This window comes from Bos indicus, chromosome 11, assembly GCF_029378745.1.
Source record: "Bos indicus isolate NIAB-ARS_2022 breed Sahiwal x Tharparkar chromosome 11, NIAB-ARS_B.indTharparkar_mat_pri_1.0, whole genome shotgun sequence".
NCBI lineage: Eukaryota > Metazoa > Chordata > Mammalia > Artiodactyla > Bovidae > Bos > Bos indicus.
The window spans coordinates 14,634,193-14,648,231 of NC_091770.1; the positions used below are offsets into that span (position 1 = coordinate 14,634,193).

The 14,039-nt window shown below is 38.4% G+C and overlaps 1 protein-coding gene across 4 annotated transcripts in view; it reads left to right on the plus strand.

The window, feature by feature from the left end:
* The window catches only part of SPAST (spastin), a 55,464-nt gene that overhangs the window by 9,799 nt on the left and 31,626 nt on the right, over nt 1-14,039 (plus strand). For 2 of the 4 annotated variants that reach the window (XM_070798473.1, XM_070798475.1), the window contains exons 2-3: nt 8,146-8,232; nt 9,911-9,994. In XM_070798473.1, the coding sequence (XP_070654574.1) occupies nt 8,146-8,232; nt 9,911-9,994 (171 nt within the window). The remainder of the gene's footprint in view (nt 1-8,145; nt 8,233-9,910; nt 9,995-14,039) is intronic. The other 2 variants (XM_070798474.1, XM_070798476.1) reach the window with 1 other exon arrangement.

A 14,039-nucleotide genomic window follows, 5' to 3' on the forward strand; every position in this document is an offset into this window, starting at 1 on the left:
GCTGCACCTGGGCGTTTTCCAGTTGCAGCAAGTCAGGAGCTGCTCTCTGGTTGTGAGCGTGTGGGCTTCTCATTGCAGTGGTTTCTCTTGTTGCTGAGCATGGGCTCTAGGTGCTCGGACTTCAGTAGCTACCGTACGTGGGCTCAGTTGTTGTGACTCCCGGTCTCTGGAACACAGGCTCAGTAGTTGTGGTGCATGGGCTTAGCTGTCGCTCAGTGTGTAGGATCTTTGCAGAGCAGGGATTGAACCCGTGTCCCCTGCATTGGGAGGAGGATTCTTGACCATCGAACCACCAGGGAAGCCCTCATTTGTCTTGTTGTTGTTGAACCATTGTTCAAGTGCTCTTTCACAACTCTTCAACACTCATATATAGGGGGTGTGATCCAGTAAAGGTTTATATAGAAAACCAGGAAGCTGACTGTATTTGACCCTTGGGCCACTGTTGTCCATAGATTACGTAGTTCCTAGATTTATGAGCCATACTGTGTATGTAGTTCAGATTACTGGCTAATGGTTTCAGCTACAACTGCAACCATTGATTGTAAGCTTCTGCCATCCCATTCTTCTCTTGATTTGATGTAGTCTTGTTGGTTGAGTTGGAGAAGGCAATGGCAACCCACTCCAGTACTCTTGCCTGGAAAATCCCATGGACGGAGGAGCCTGGTAGGCTACAGTCCATGGGGTCGCGAAGAGTCACACACGACTGAGCGACTTCACTTTTACTTTTCATTTTCATGCATTGGAGAAGGAAATGGCAACCCACTCCAGTGTTCTTGCCTGGAGAATCCCAGGGATGGCAGAGCCTGGTGGGCTGCCATCTATGGGGTCACACAGAGTCGGACACGACTGAAGTGACTTAGCAGCAGCAGTTGGTTGAGTCTGAATGTTATTGGGGCCCATATAGGAGACAGGGAAATGTATAAGGGAAACCAAGAACTGCTGAAGCATCCTGAAGGCCTTTTGTGTGCTGGAGATTGTTGTAAGTTTTGATTTTTCTGCCATGATTTAGTCAAAAGGGGGAATTCCCTGGTGGTCACATGGTGCTTTCACTGCTGGGACCCAAGCTCAGTCACTGGCTGGGGAACTGAAATCCTACAAGCTGTGTGACATGTCCAAAAAGAAAAAAATAATAAAAAAATTTAGTCAATAGGATGGTCATCGAAGGTTATAGGCTGTAGATTCCCCTAACTTAAGGGATTTAAGTGATTTGAATGTTGGTATCAGTCCATATGCAAGCTATCCTTTTTCACTGATGCAAGGGCCCAATCAAAATTTAGGAATCTTTGCCACTAATTCTCCTGGGCATGCCCTAGAATTCATTTTTTGTCAACTTAGTTCCATGAGTCTGGTCACATTCGCCTTCAGAATTGATGACAGGCTTCCCTGGTAGCTCAGCTAGTAAAGAATCTGCCTTCAAATGTGGAAGACTGTGATTTGATTCCTGGGTCTGAAAGATCTCCTGGTGAAGGGATAGGCTACCCACTCCAGTATTCTTGGGCTTTTCTGGTGACTCAGATGGTAAAGAATCCGCCTGCAATGCAGGAGACTTGGGTTTAGTCTCTTGGTCACATTCTCATTCAGAATTGATGATGGGCTTCCCTGGTAGCTCAGCTAGTAACGAATCTGCCTGCAAATGTGGGAGACCATGATTTGATTCCTGGGTCTGGAAGATCTGGCGAAGGGATAGGGTACCCACTCCAGTATTCTTGGGCTTTTCTGGTGACTCAGATGGTAAAGAATCTGCCTGCAATGCAGGAGACTTGGGTTCGGTCCCTGTGTTGGGAAGATCCTCTGGAGAAGGGAAAGACTACCCACTCTAGTAATCTTGCTGGAGAATTCCTTGGACAGAGGAGCCTGACAGGCTACAGTCCATGGGGTCTTAAAGAGTTGGATACGACTGAGCGAGTTTCACTTCACTTAAAGCAGAGAAGGGCCCCAGATGGTAGACTCACCTCTTTGACGTTTCTCTTTTTCATATTTTGGTAATTTTCAAAATAACCATCCTAACGGGTCTGAAATGATCTCTCCTTCCAAATTTTGATAATTTTCACTGTTTTGAAAACTCTCTGATCTCTTCAAACGGATGTTTTTAAAATATTTTTCTAGTTTTTCTCTTCTAATCTTATTCTTGTAATCAAAATTTTAGCTCTGGTATTATTATCCAACACAAAGTAAATGTTCTTATATCTAAATGTTAGAGTATTGCACTTTTAATTACTGAGGTATAATTTACATACAGTAAAGTTTTAGGGATCTGTATAGTTCAGTGAGTTTTGACAAACAGTTTGTAAACTGTCGCTACAGTCAGTATATGGAATGTTTTGTCACCACAGAAGCCCCTTGGGTCTCTTTCTAGCTGATCCCTTTGCACTCCCCTTTGCTATTGGCAGTCAGCAGTCTCATCTGTCACTATAGTTTTGTCATGTAAATGGCATCATACAGTGTGTAGCCTCTTGTGTCAGGCTCTTTTCACTTAGCATGTTTTTGAGATTCATCTCTGTTCCTACATGCATCAGTATTTTGTTCCTTTTTATTGCTGAGTAGTATTCTGTGTATGCTGCTGCTGCTGCTGCTAAGTCGCTTCAGTCGTGTCCGACTCTGTGCGACCCCATAGACGCCAGCCCACCAGGCTCCCCTGTCCCTGGGATTCTCCAGGCAAGAACACTGGAGTGGGTTGCCATTTCCTTCTCCAATGCAGGAAAGTGAAAAGTGAAAGTGAAGTCACTCAGTCATGTCCGACTCCTAGCGACCCCATGGACTGCAGCCTTCCAGGCTCCTCCGTTCATGGATTTTCCAGGCAAGAGTACTGGAGTGGGGTGCCATTGCCTTCTCCAATTCTGTGTATGGATGTACCTTAATTTGTTAATCTGTTCACGAAATGGTGCACATCTGGGTTGTTTCCAGTTTTTAGCTTTTATGAATAAAGTTGGTGAATATTCACGCACAGGTCTTTGATGTTTTAATTTGTTAGGGTAAATATGTAGAAGAAGAGCTAGATCATGTAGTAAGAATATGTTAATGTTGTGAGGAACAACCAGACTCTTCAAAATGGCCATATGATTTTATAGTCACCCCTGCAAATGTATGAGAAATTCATTATACTTTTTCTTGTAATTTTTTCCATTCAAAATTAAAATCTTATAGTTTTAATTTGTAGTTCCCTAATAGCTAATGATGAAGATCATTTCTTGTGCTCTCTTCTTTGGTAAAGTATATGTTTTGATCTTTTGCACACTATTTTTTAATGACTTTTTAAAATATCATTGTAAGAGTTCTGTGTATATTCTGGTTACAAGACCTTTATTAGACGTATTGTTTGCAAATATTTTCTCCTTGTCAGTTTTTGGCTTGTCTGTATATTGTCAACTCTGTCTTTTGAAGGGCAGGAACTTTTAATTTTTATGAAGTCTGGTTTATCAATTTTTCTTGTTAAGGTTTGTGATTGGCCTAAAGCCAAGATCACAAAGAATTTTGTCTGCTTTCTTTTATAAATTTTATATTTTTAGGCTTTACATTTAGGTCTATAACCCATTTTAACTTAATTTTTGTATGTCATGTGAAGCTTTTTTGCTTATAGATACCTGTTATTCCAGTGTCGTTTTTTAAAAAAGCTCTTCTTTCTCCTTTGAATTACCTTGTCATCTTTGTCAAAGTCAGATCAATAATGTCTGTAAGGGTCTATTTCTGTATTTCTATTCCATTGATTTATACATCTCTCCTTTCTCCAGTGGTCTTGTACTTTTAGATAAGAGATAATCTATGCATTTTCATTTTCTACTATCGTACTGACATCCGAGATTCAAATAAGGCAGTAAATCAACTTCCTATTACCAAAGAATATTAGGTAAGTGAGTAATTATTGAGCATGTGAGTTTATTTGTATAGAATCAGTAATTTCACTTGCCTCCATGTAATGTGGTAAAATTCCTTAAAAGATTTTGTTCAGATGTTGCCAGTGAGAACAGTCATACACTGTTAATAGGAGTATACATTGGCTCAAGCACTTTCAAAAACCATTTTGTTGATTTCCGGTTAATGGAGAATATGTGATGAACCTATGACTCATCAATTCTACTTCTTAAGCATATATATATACACACTAGAGAAACTGACACATGTATATAAAGGGACAGGTACAAGACTGTTTACTGTAACATTATTTGAAATATTGGAAAACTGGAAACCTACATATCTTTTCATAGGAAATAGTTAAACTATAGGATAGGATACTATACAGAAGTCAAAATGAATGAATTGGATCTCTGTATGGCTACATAGATCTCAGAAACAATGTATAAGTTTAAAATAAAGTGATACAAATAAAATAGGAACAATAGAAAAAATGTACAAGTAAGATAGGCACTTAGTTCTTAATACTAATTTCTGGGAAGGAAAGGAGCATGGACATGGGAAGAGGAGCAACAAAGGGAACTTCTGTTGTATCTGTTAAATTGCACTTTATTTTTAAAATTCTAAGGCAAATGTGACATTATCAATATTCCAACCACTCAGAATGCAAACGCTATTTTACTGATTTTTGTAACTTGCTTCTTTTTTAAATTATAAAACCAAAAATGTAAACAGATTCTTTTAACAAAAAAACGGAAAGTAAACATCTACGTAGTTTGAATTGACTTAAATGCTTAATAATTTCTTCGTGTGTCATTATCAAGTACTTATCGAGCACTTATTCTGGATCAGACACTGTAAAATACTAATGGCACCATAGTAAGAAAGAAAGTACCCTAAGGGGCCGGATCTAGTTAGTGATTTATTTGAGAGGCGGCGGAGGAAGGTGGTCAGAGGTACACACTGATAAGGGGACAGCATTGCTTTTTTTGAAAAATTTTTAATTTATTTTTGGCTGTACTGGGTCTTCATTCTTGAGCAGGCTTTCCTCTAGTTGCGGTGAGTGGGGGCCACCCGCTCGTGGTGCGCAGACTTCTCGTCTCGGAGGCTTCTCTTGCTGTGAATCACAGGCTTTAGGCGCTTGGCCTTCAGTAGTTGCAGCACTTCAGTTCAGTTGTTGCAGCTCCTGAGCTCTAGAACACAGGCTCAGTAGATGTGGCGCACAGGCTTAGTGGGTCCACAGCATGTGGGATCTTCCTAGGTCAGGGATCAAACCCATGTCTCCTGAACTGGCAGGTGGATTCCCCACCACTGAGCCACCAGCGAAGCCCAACAGCATTTCTTAGTTATTGTGTGTGATGTTTATAATAAGACTTCATCTATTCTTTGTTATCAAGAGAGTCATGATATTTTATTGATTTTGACATTTCAAATTATATTGAAGAATAGCATGGGAATTTTTAATTAAATAGGGACATGAGTTGGGAAAAACAAAAAGCAGTTCTTATGGATGATTTCCACCTTTGCTTTATTGTATCTCTGTATTAGCCACTTATGACGCATTGCAGATTCTAGTTCAGTTCAGTTCAGTCGCTCAGTCATGTCCGACTCTTTGCAATTCCATGAATTGCAGCATGCCAGGCCTCTGTGTCCATCACCATCTCCCGGAGTTGACTCAAACTCATGTGAGTCCATCGAGTCAGTGATGCTATCCAACCATCTCATCCTCTCTTGTCCCCTTTTCCTCCTGCCCCCAATCCCTCCCAGCATCAGAGTCTTTTCCAGTGAGTCAACTCTTTGCATCAGGTGGCCAAAGTACTGGAGTTTCAGTTTTAGCAGCATTCCTTCCAAAGAAATCCCAGGGCTGATCTCCTTCAGAATGGACTGGTTGGATCTCCTTACAGTCCAAGGGACTCTCAAGAGTCTTCTCCAACACCACAGTTCAAAAGCATCAATTCTTTGGCACTCAGCCTTCTTCACAGTCCAACTCTCACATCCATACATGACCACAGGAAAAACCATAGCCTTGACTAAACAGACCTTTGTTGGCAAAATAATGTCTCTGCTTTTGAATATGCTGTCTAGGTTGGTCATAACTGTCCTTCCAAGGAGTAAGCGTCTTTTAATTTCATTGCTGCAGTCATCATCTGCAGTGATTTTGGAGCCCCCAAAAATAAAGTCTGACACTGTTTCCCCATCTATTTGCCATGAAGTGATGGGACCGGATGCCACAATCTTATTTTCTGAATGTTGAGCTTTAATTTTCAAAATCAATGAAATTTGCATATACTTGCTGGACTGGAAGAAGCACAAGCTGGAATCAAGATTGCCAGGAGAAATATCAATAACCTCAGATATGCAGATGACTCCACCCTTATGGCAGAAAGTGAAGAGGAACTCAAAAGCCTCTTGATGAAAGTGAAAGTGGAGAGTGAAAAAGTTGGCTTAAAGCTTAACATTCAGAAAACGAAGATCATGGCATCCAGTCCCATCACTTCATGGGAAACAGATGGGGAAACCTTGGAAACAGTGTCAGACTTTATTTTTTTGGGCTCCAAAATCACTGCAGATGGAGACTGCAGCCATGAAATTAAAAGACGCTTACTCCTTGGAAGGAAAGTTATGACCAACCTAGATAGCATATTCAAAAGCAGAGACATAACTTTGCCAACAAAGGTTCATCTAGTCAAGGCTATGGTTTTTCCTGTGGTCACGTATGGATGTGAGAGTTGGACTGTGAAGAAGATTGAGCGCGGAAGAATTGATGCTTTTGAACTGTGGTGTTGGAGAAGACTCTTGAGAGTCCCTTGGACTGCAAGGAGATCCAACCAGTCCATCCTGAAGGAGATCAGCCCTGGGATTTCTTTGGAAGGAATGATGCTAAAGCTGGAACTCCAGTACTTTGGCCACCTCATGTGAAGTAGTTGACTCATTGGAAAAGACTCTGATGCTGGGAGGGATTGGGGGCAGGAGGAGAAGGGGACGACAGAGGATGAGATGGCTGGACGGCATCACTAACTCCATGGACGTGAGTCTGAGTGAACTCCAGGAGTTGGTGATGGACAGGGAGGCCTGGCGTGCTGAGATTCATGGGGTCGCAAAGAGTCAGACGCAACTGAGCGACTGAACTGACTGAACTGAACTGTTACCACTTGAAAGAAATTTTCTATACATATTTTGATCGTGCTGAATTTTTAGGTCCTTTTAGAGCTTAATTTTGAATCAAGAATAAATGCTGTCATGTTTCAAAGAAAATAGAAATGTGTTACTAAATGGCCACACGTGCGACCTTTTATGCCAGTTCTCATGGTACTGTCATTTGTGAAATAAAAACTAACTCTTGAAAGGATCATCCAACAATGAACATGTTACATCATATTTGAATACAATTAGGTTAAACAGTGCTTATTTTTTCTCATTATTATTGAAATCATGTTTAAAACCATTTATCTAAAGTAAAATCTTGAGAAGTCAAGTTTATTTCTCTAACACACTATTATAGTGGTTTTAAGCATCAATACCATGAGATGATAAACAACAAAAGACTTTCTGCTCTGAAAATGAGAAACATTGAGGTATGTATTCCTCTCATGCAGAGCCACATATTCATTAGAATGCTTAAGTACTGAGAAGTCACAGGATAACAGTTTTCTAGCTTACTTGATCACAACCCCACCCCCTTTTTTCATCCCTGTATCTCCTAAAAAGAGCATGCTTTGGAAAATGTTTTAGTGTATTCTTAGGTTAGGCTTCTGGAGAAGGCAATGGCACCCCACTCCAGTACTCTTGCCTGGAAAATCCCATGGATGGAGGAGCCTGGAAGGCTGCAGTGCATGGGATCCCTGAGGGTCGGACACGACTGAGCGACTGCACTTTCACTTTTCACTTTCCTGCATTGGAGAAGGAAGTGGCAACCCACTCCAGTGTTCTTGCCTGGAGAATCCCAGGGACGGGAGAGCCTGGTGGGCTGCTGTCCATGGGGTCGCACAGAGTCCGACACGACTGAAGTGACAGCAGCAGCAGCAGGTTAGGCTTCGCTGGTGGCTCAGACAGTAAAGAATCTGTCTGCAGTCTAGGAGACCCAGATCTTCCGTGGGTCAGGAAGATCCCCTGGAGAAGGAAATGGCAAGTCACTTAAGTATTCTTGCCTGGAGAATCCCATGGACAGAGGAGGCTGGTGGGCTACATTGTCCATGGGGTCACACAGAGTCAGACCCGACTAGAGCGACTTAGCGCATGCATACATACACACACACACGCACATGATTTATACAAATTATTATTTTTATTTTAAAGTAGGACAAAAGGACCAAGCTGTGGAATGGTATAAGAAAGGTATTGAAGAACTAGAAAAAGGAATAGCCGTCGTAGTTACAGGACAAGGTAAGGTTGTATTTACATTTATTTAGTGGCATCCCAAATTATATTCACATGATTGCCCTGATTTCCGATATGTTTATCTAAATAAAAGTATTTAACAGATTTTTAAATGCTACTGTTACTCTTTCTAGACTTACAGTTAATGCTTTATTACCTGTGCTAAAAATGAAGTTATGACCAAATATGCTTAAACTTGATTACCTATAGCAGTAAGATAAAAAATGGTATATTACTTGTGTCCTCCTTGGAACCATGATTCATGATATTTTAACCTATTTGTAGCCCTGGCTTTGAAACCTCACTCTTTCCTCACTGTCAAGGCAGGGAGGGAGTAGTTAATCCACAGATCCCCCTTTTGCACTGTGGGTGATGCTTTACTGTGTGTTAGAATATGAGCTGTAATGTTTGTTTTTATTTACACATGGTCTTTTAAAATCAAAGTAGTTATTTTTCATTTTTTCTGTCACATCAAATTAAAAATCAGAGTCTAATATTACCGTTAAATATACAGACAACAAATTTCTGCACACATACTGTGTACTGAAGCATCATTTTATGTGCTTCATACTTATCATCTCTCTTAATTTCATCACAGCCCTACACTCTGAAGCTGCTACTGTTATCCTTATTTTTCAGATTAAAAACCTTAAGTGGGAAGAAGTAACTTGCCTGAGATCTCATAGGCATGAAGAGGTAGAGTCAGGATTTGAACTCAGGCAGTCTGGCTTTAAAACCTGAATTCTTAAATACTGTATGTGAATATGTGTTATATGTGACACTATTAAATGAATAAAGTACTTCGGCTATCATAGCTCTGATAAATTCAAAAGCAGAAATTATAATACATGGGCTAAGAATCTTAGCCTTAGGGATCAATCCACCCAGTAGATATTTTATCTGGCTGACTGATTCTATAATTTATATCAGCTAATCTCCAATAACTACAATGTGTCCAATATTTACCATGATTTTTTCTGTCTCCTTTTTATTTTGACTATTTCTCTAGCTACTGGGCTCCTATATAAAAGAGAGCAGGGAGGTTGGGTCTTGGAGACTTTCATGAGTTTATGAGCATCACTTTATAAATTATGTACAAAAATTTTTGTCAAATGTATAGAAGAAGAGATCAAAGAAAATGAGTTATGAGAAAAATATTTCATTGAATTGAAGATGCCTTCGATTGTACCACTAAGAGAAAAAAATGTCAGTTAAACTATTAACACATTCTCTTCTTATCACATACAATTTTAATTTTAACCTTATTCAGTTTGCTGTCTTGATCTTATTTAGATATAGCTATAATAGAAATATTAATATTTATAACCAAGTTTTTGTATGCAGAAGCAGTGACAAGCTATGTTGTGACTGCAGTCTGGCTAATAGCATTAATAGGTTGGCACTGGTGTTAAAACACTTCCCAACTTCAGAGATTTTTAAATGTAGGGGAAAAAAATATGTCTCATAAGCCATGAAATCCATGAAATACCACACTAGGTCTGATACTCTCATAAGGAACTATAACTGATTTTTTTTAAGATATTATTTGAAAATGATATTTTCTTAATTTCTTTATAAAGACAATGACTTCTCTTGAGATTAGTTGTTATGATAACTTATCTGGAAGCAGTGTTAGTAGGTAAATGTAGATATTTTAATTATTTTTTTCTACTTTTTCTTTCAGGTGAACAGTGTGAAAGAGCTAGACGTCTTCAGGCTAAAATGATGACTAATTTAGTTATGGCCAAGGACCGTTTACAACTATTAGGTATCAGTTAATGAATTGTATAACTGCAATGAGATACATTTGAAATCTGTGTTTAGTGAAATTCTGAATATAGTTAGAAATAAATCAGTGATCACACTGGATCAATGGTCACATAAGAACACATTTGAAAATATGTTCTAGTCTTTTTTTTAACTCATGAAAATTTTAAAATACAGAAAAGAGCATATTGAACTAATTATCTGTCACTCAACTTTGGTAATTATCAGTTTATCATTGGTCTTGATTCAAGATTGGCAAACTGTAGCCTATGGACTCAGTTCAGTACACTGCCTGTTTTTATAAGTTGACACAAAGCTGCTCTCATTTCTTTGTATATGATCTGATTGCTTTTGTGCTGCAGTGGCAGAATTGAGGTGTTGATACAGAGATCATGTAGCCTGCAAAGCCTCTTAATATATAACTTTTGAAAGTATTTTAATATTTAGTCTCTGGCTCTTTACAAAAAATGTTTGCAAACCCCAGTTTATATCCCTGCCCACTTTCCCCAGCTTCATATTACTATTTTGAAACTATTTCTTCATATCTTATTTCATTTATCAATATTTTATATTGTATCTCAAAAGATAAAGATGCTTTAAAAATAAAATTCCCAAAGTGAGAAGAATGTACCTTCTTATGTTTCCCTTCTTTCCTCCTTTCCTGTGTATCATTTTTATTTTTCACTTAGCTTTGTACTTGGAACCTTCAAAATGAAAATTCATTTCATTATAGGTAATGAAGGTAATGATTCCTCCTCCTGAGGAAACTGTATTAAATGGGGTCATGGACATGACCACCAGGGGGAAAAAATTGCCAAAATACCATTATCACACCTAAAAAAAAAAATAGTTCTTTTAATACAAACATAAAAGTAATAGCCAAAAAAGGTCAGTTTCTAGATTTAATATATAATGTGCAGTCAGTATCTCATAATTTAATAACTGCTACTGTTTTTTTATAATTTAATTGTTTGAATCCAGATCTCAAGAAGATCCATACTATATGTCTTTTTTTTTTTTTTTTAAATTTATTTATTTATTTTTCTTTTGATTTTATTTTATTTTTTTAAACTTTACATAATTGTATTAGTTTTGCCAAATATCAAAATGAATCCACCACAGGTATACATGTGTTCCCCATCCTGAACCCTCCCCCCTCCTCCCTCCCCATACCATCCCTCTGGGTCATCCCAGTGCACTAGCCCCAAGCATCCAGTATCGTGCATCGAACCTGGACTGGCATCTCATTTCATACATGATATTTTACATGTTTCAAGGCCATTCTCCCAAATCTTCCCACCCTCTCCCTCTCCCACAGAGTCCATAAGACTGTTCTATACATCAGTCTCTCTTTTGCTGTCTCGTACACAGGGTTATTGTTACCATCTTTCTAAATTCCATATATATGCGTTAGTATACTGTATTGGTGTTTTTCCTTCTGGCTTACTTCACTCTGTATAATAGGCTCTAGTTTCATCCACCTCATTAGGACTGATTCAAATGTATTCTTTTTTTCTATATGTCTTTTTTTAATATACACATCTGGTTTTTTCTTTTTCTTGGGATTTATGAACCAAATCTTTGTCACATAGTTTTTCCTGTAGTCTATTTTGCTGCATGTATATCCATGTTATCTTTTAATGTATTCTTGTCCTCCCTATAAATTGATATTTGAATATAGAGGCTTAATTGGATTGAAAGTAGACTTTTATTTCTTAATGATAAGCCTGCTTGATGGGTGGTTTGTGTTTATGCATCAATAGTTCTTAATGATGTTAGTAGCAGTTGATGACTTGTGCCCAGTGACATTGTAATTGTCATTCTTTCTGTGTTTATCAGTTGGAAAAGGACTATAATGAGACACTTCTCATTTTGTATTTGATGGTATAGGCTTTAAAAATAGGTTATGGTAAATCAAAGTGGAACTAAAACCCACCCTTCTTGGGTGGTTGTTTCTACCATCGCTTGAAGTGATACAGATAGTATAGAAACTTGGCAAACAGCAGACTTTATCTGTTGCTCTGCAACTTTGATAAGTTATTTAGCATGTCTCAGTCTTTTTTATTTCATTTGTAACATGAGGCTGATAGATAATTATTGTCTCACCATATTTGTGACCAATAAATTGTTGAGTAAGCAAGTACTTAGAAATGCTGATTTTTGTTCATCTCCTTACCTGTGTGTAATCACCATCACCACCCCTGCTTTTGAGTAGTATATATACATTTGTATTTTATTCATTCAGTCATTCATCCATTCATTCTTACATGGTCTGTTGTGTTTATAAATTTTCCCCCCACATTGTTGAAAAAAAAGCCCTTACTGTTTTCAGATAGCTAATAAGACAGTGTTCCCCTGGCTCCTGTGGCTGACAGGGTTAGTAGTGTTATAGTACATCAAGGGTTGTTGTAGTAAAATAACTACCTAGTTGTTCTAATTGGTCCTTTCTGTGTGTTTTAGCTGTAATACTTTGTAGTATATATACAGAGTATCAATATATGTGATGTAGATTGTTTGATTATGGAACATTTTATAACTTGTTTCAAATTGAACAATGGCTGGTTTTTAATCTTTTATTGTAAGTTGTGATATGGTAAAACATTACAAGCAGCTCATCAGTTTGTAGACTTCTCTTTAAATGTAGCTTTGTGATTTCTTATTTGTGTTATTAGAAGAATGGACAAAACAGATATATAATAGTAATATAACATGAAGCTAGGTATTAATAGAATTAATATTTGGGTGCTCTTGTTGTCTATTATCAAAAATACGATATGTCCATTCATGAAAGACGTTACTTTAAAAAAGAGAGGGTGGAATAAAAGACATCATCAACATATTCCTGTCTTCTGAGAATGCAGAATTTCTGGGAGTTATATACAAAAGACAGTAAAGAAGTGTGCAAAAGTGCACAGTAGAGTGTATTTGAGTATCATGTGCTATTTAAAAAATGGAGCTTTTCAGAGGTGGGATGGCTGATAGGTACCCAATTAGGATGAAGAATGATATTGGGAGTTCCCCACACAGACTGGTTTGAGAGGATATATCTTCTCTGATGGAGGTGGGGAAGAGTTCCTATGTATAATATATCTTTAATTTAGTCAAAGTGGACCTTAGAGCAAAGGTTAAGTGTAAAACCTGTTATAAATAGAAAGGTAATTTTGGCAGTGACTTCTTGGTATGCTTGGCAGTTGCTCTTTTTAAAAGATTTAGCTTTATTCAGTGTCCAGTTATTAAATCCTTACTCTGTACCAGATACAGTGCCAAGGAATATAAACTGAATTTATTTCTTAACTTGGGAAATATTTACTGGGTGGTTATCACATTGTAAGCACTTAGGATATAGACAAGGATCCCTGTGTCAAAGAGTTTATATTCTAGCAGGAGGAATAATGACAGTAGGCAATAGACATATAGAATAAACAAGTTATAGCATGTGTTAGATGGTGATAAATACATGGAAAAAAGAAAGCATAAAATACAGTACAAGGGTTTAGGAGTAGATGAGAGGTGGTCTGAATTCTTAGCTTTAAATAGGATGGTCAGGGTATGCCTCTTTGAGAAGCTGACATCAGTTAGTCTTGCAGGTGTCTGGGAGAAGAAAGTCTGCGGAGAAGTAAGAGCTGATGCAAAGCCTTAAGAAAACACATCTGACATGTTGAGTTTCCCTGGTGACTCAGACAGTAAAGAACCCGCCTGCAATGCAGGAGACCTGGGTTCAATCTCTGGGTTGGGAAGACCCTCTTGAGAAGGAAACAGCAACCCACTCCAGTATTCTTGCCTGGAGAATCCTCATGGACAGAGGAGCCTAGCGGGCTACAGTCCATGGGGTGGCAAAGAGTTGGACATGACTGAGCACACAGCTAAGAGACCAGTGCGCCAGAGCAAGGAGAATATAGCAGAGATCGAAGAGCTGATGGTGGAGGTGGGGAGGGGAGGGTCTTGACAACAGGCAGGGTTTTAGAGGGCATGATGAAGATCTGAGCTTTTACCACGTGTGAAGTGGAGTACACTTAGAAGGATTTTTAGGAAAGGAATAACATCAT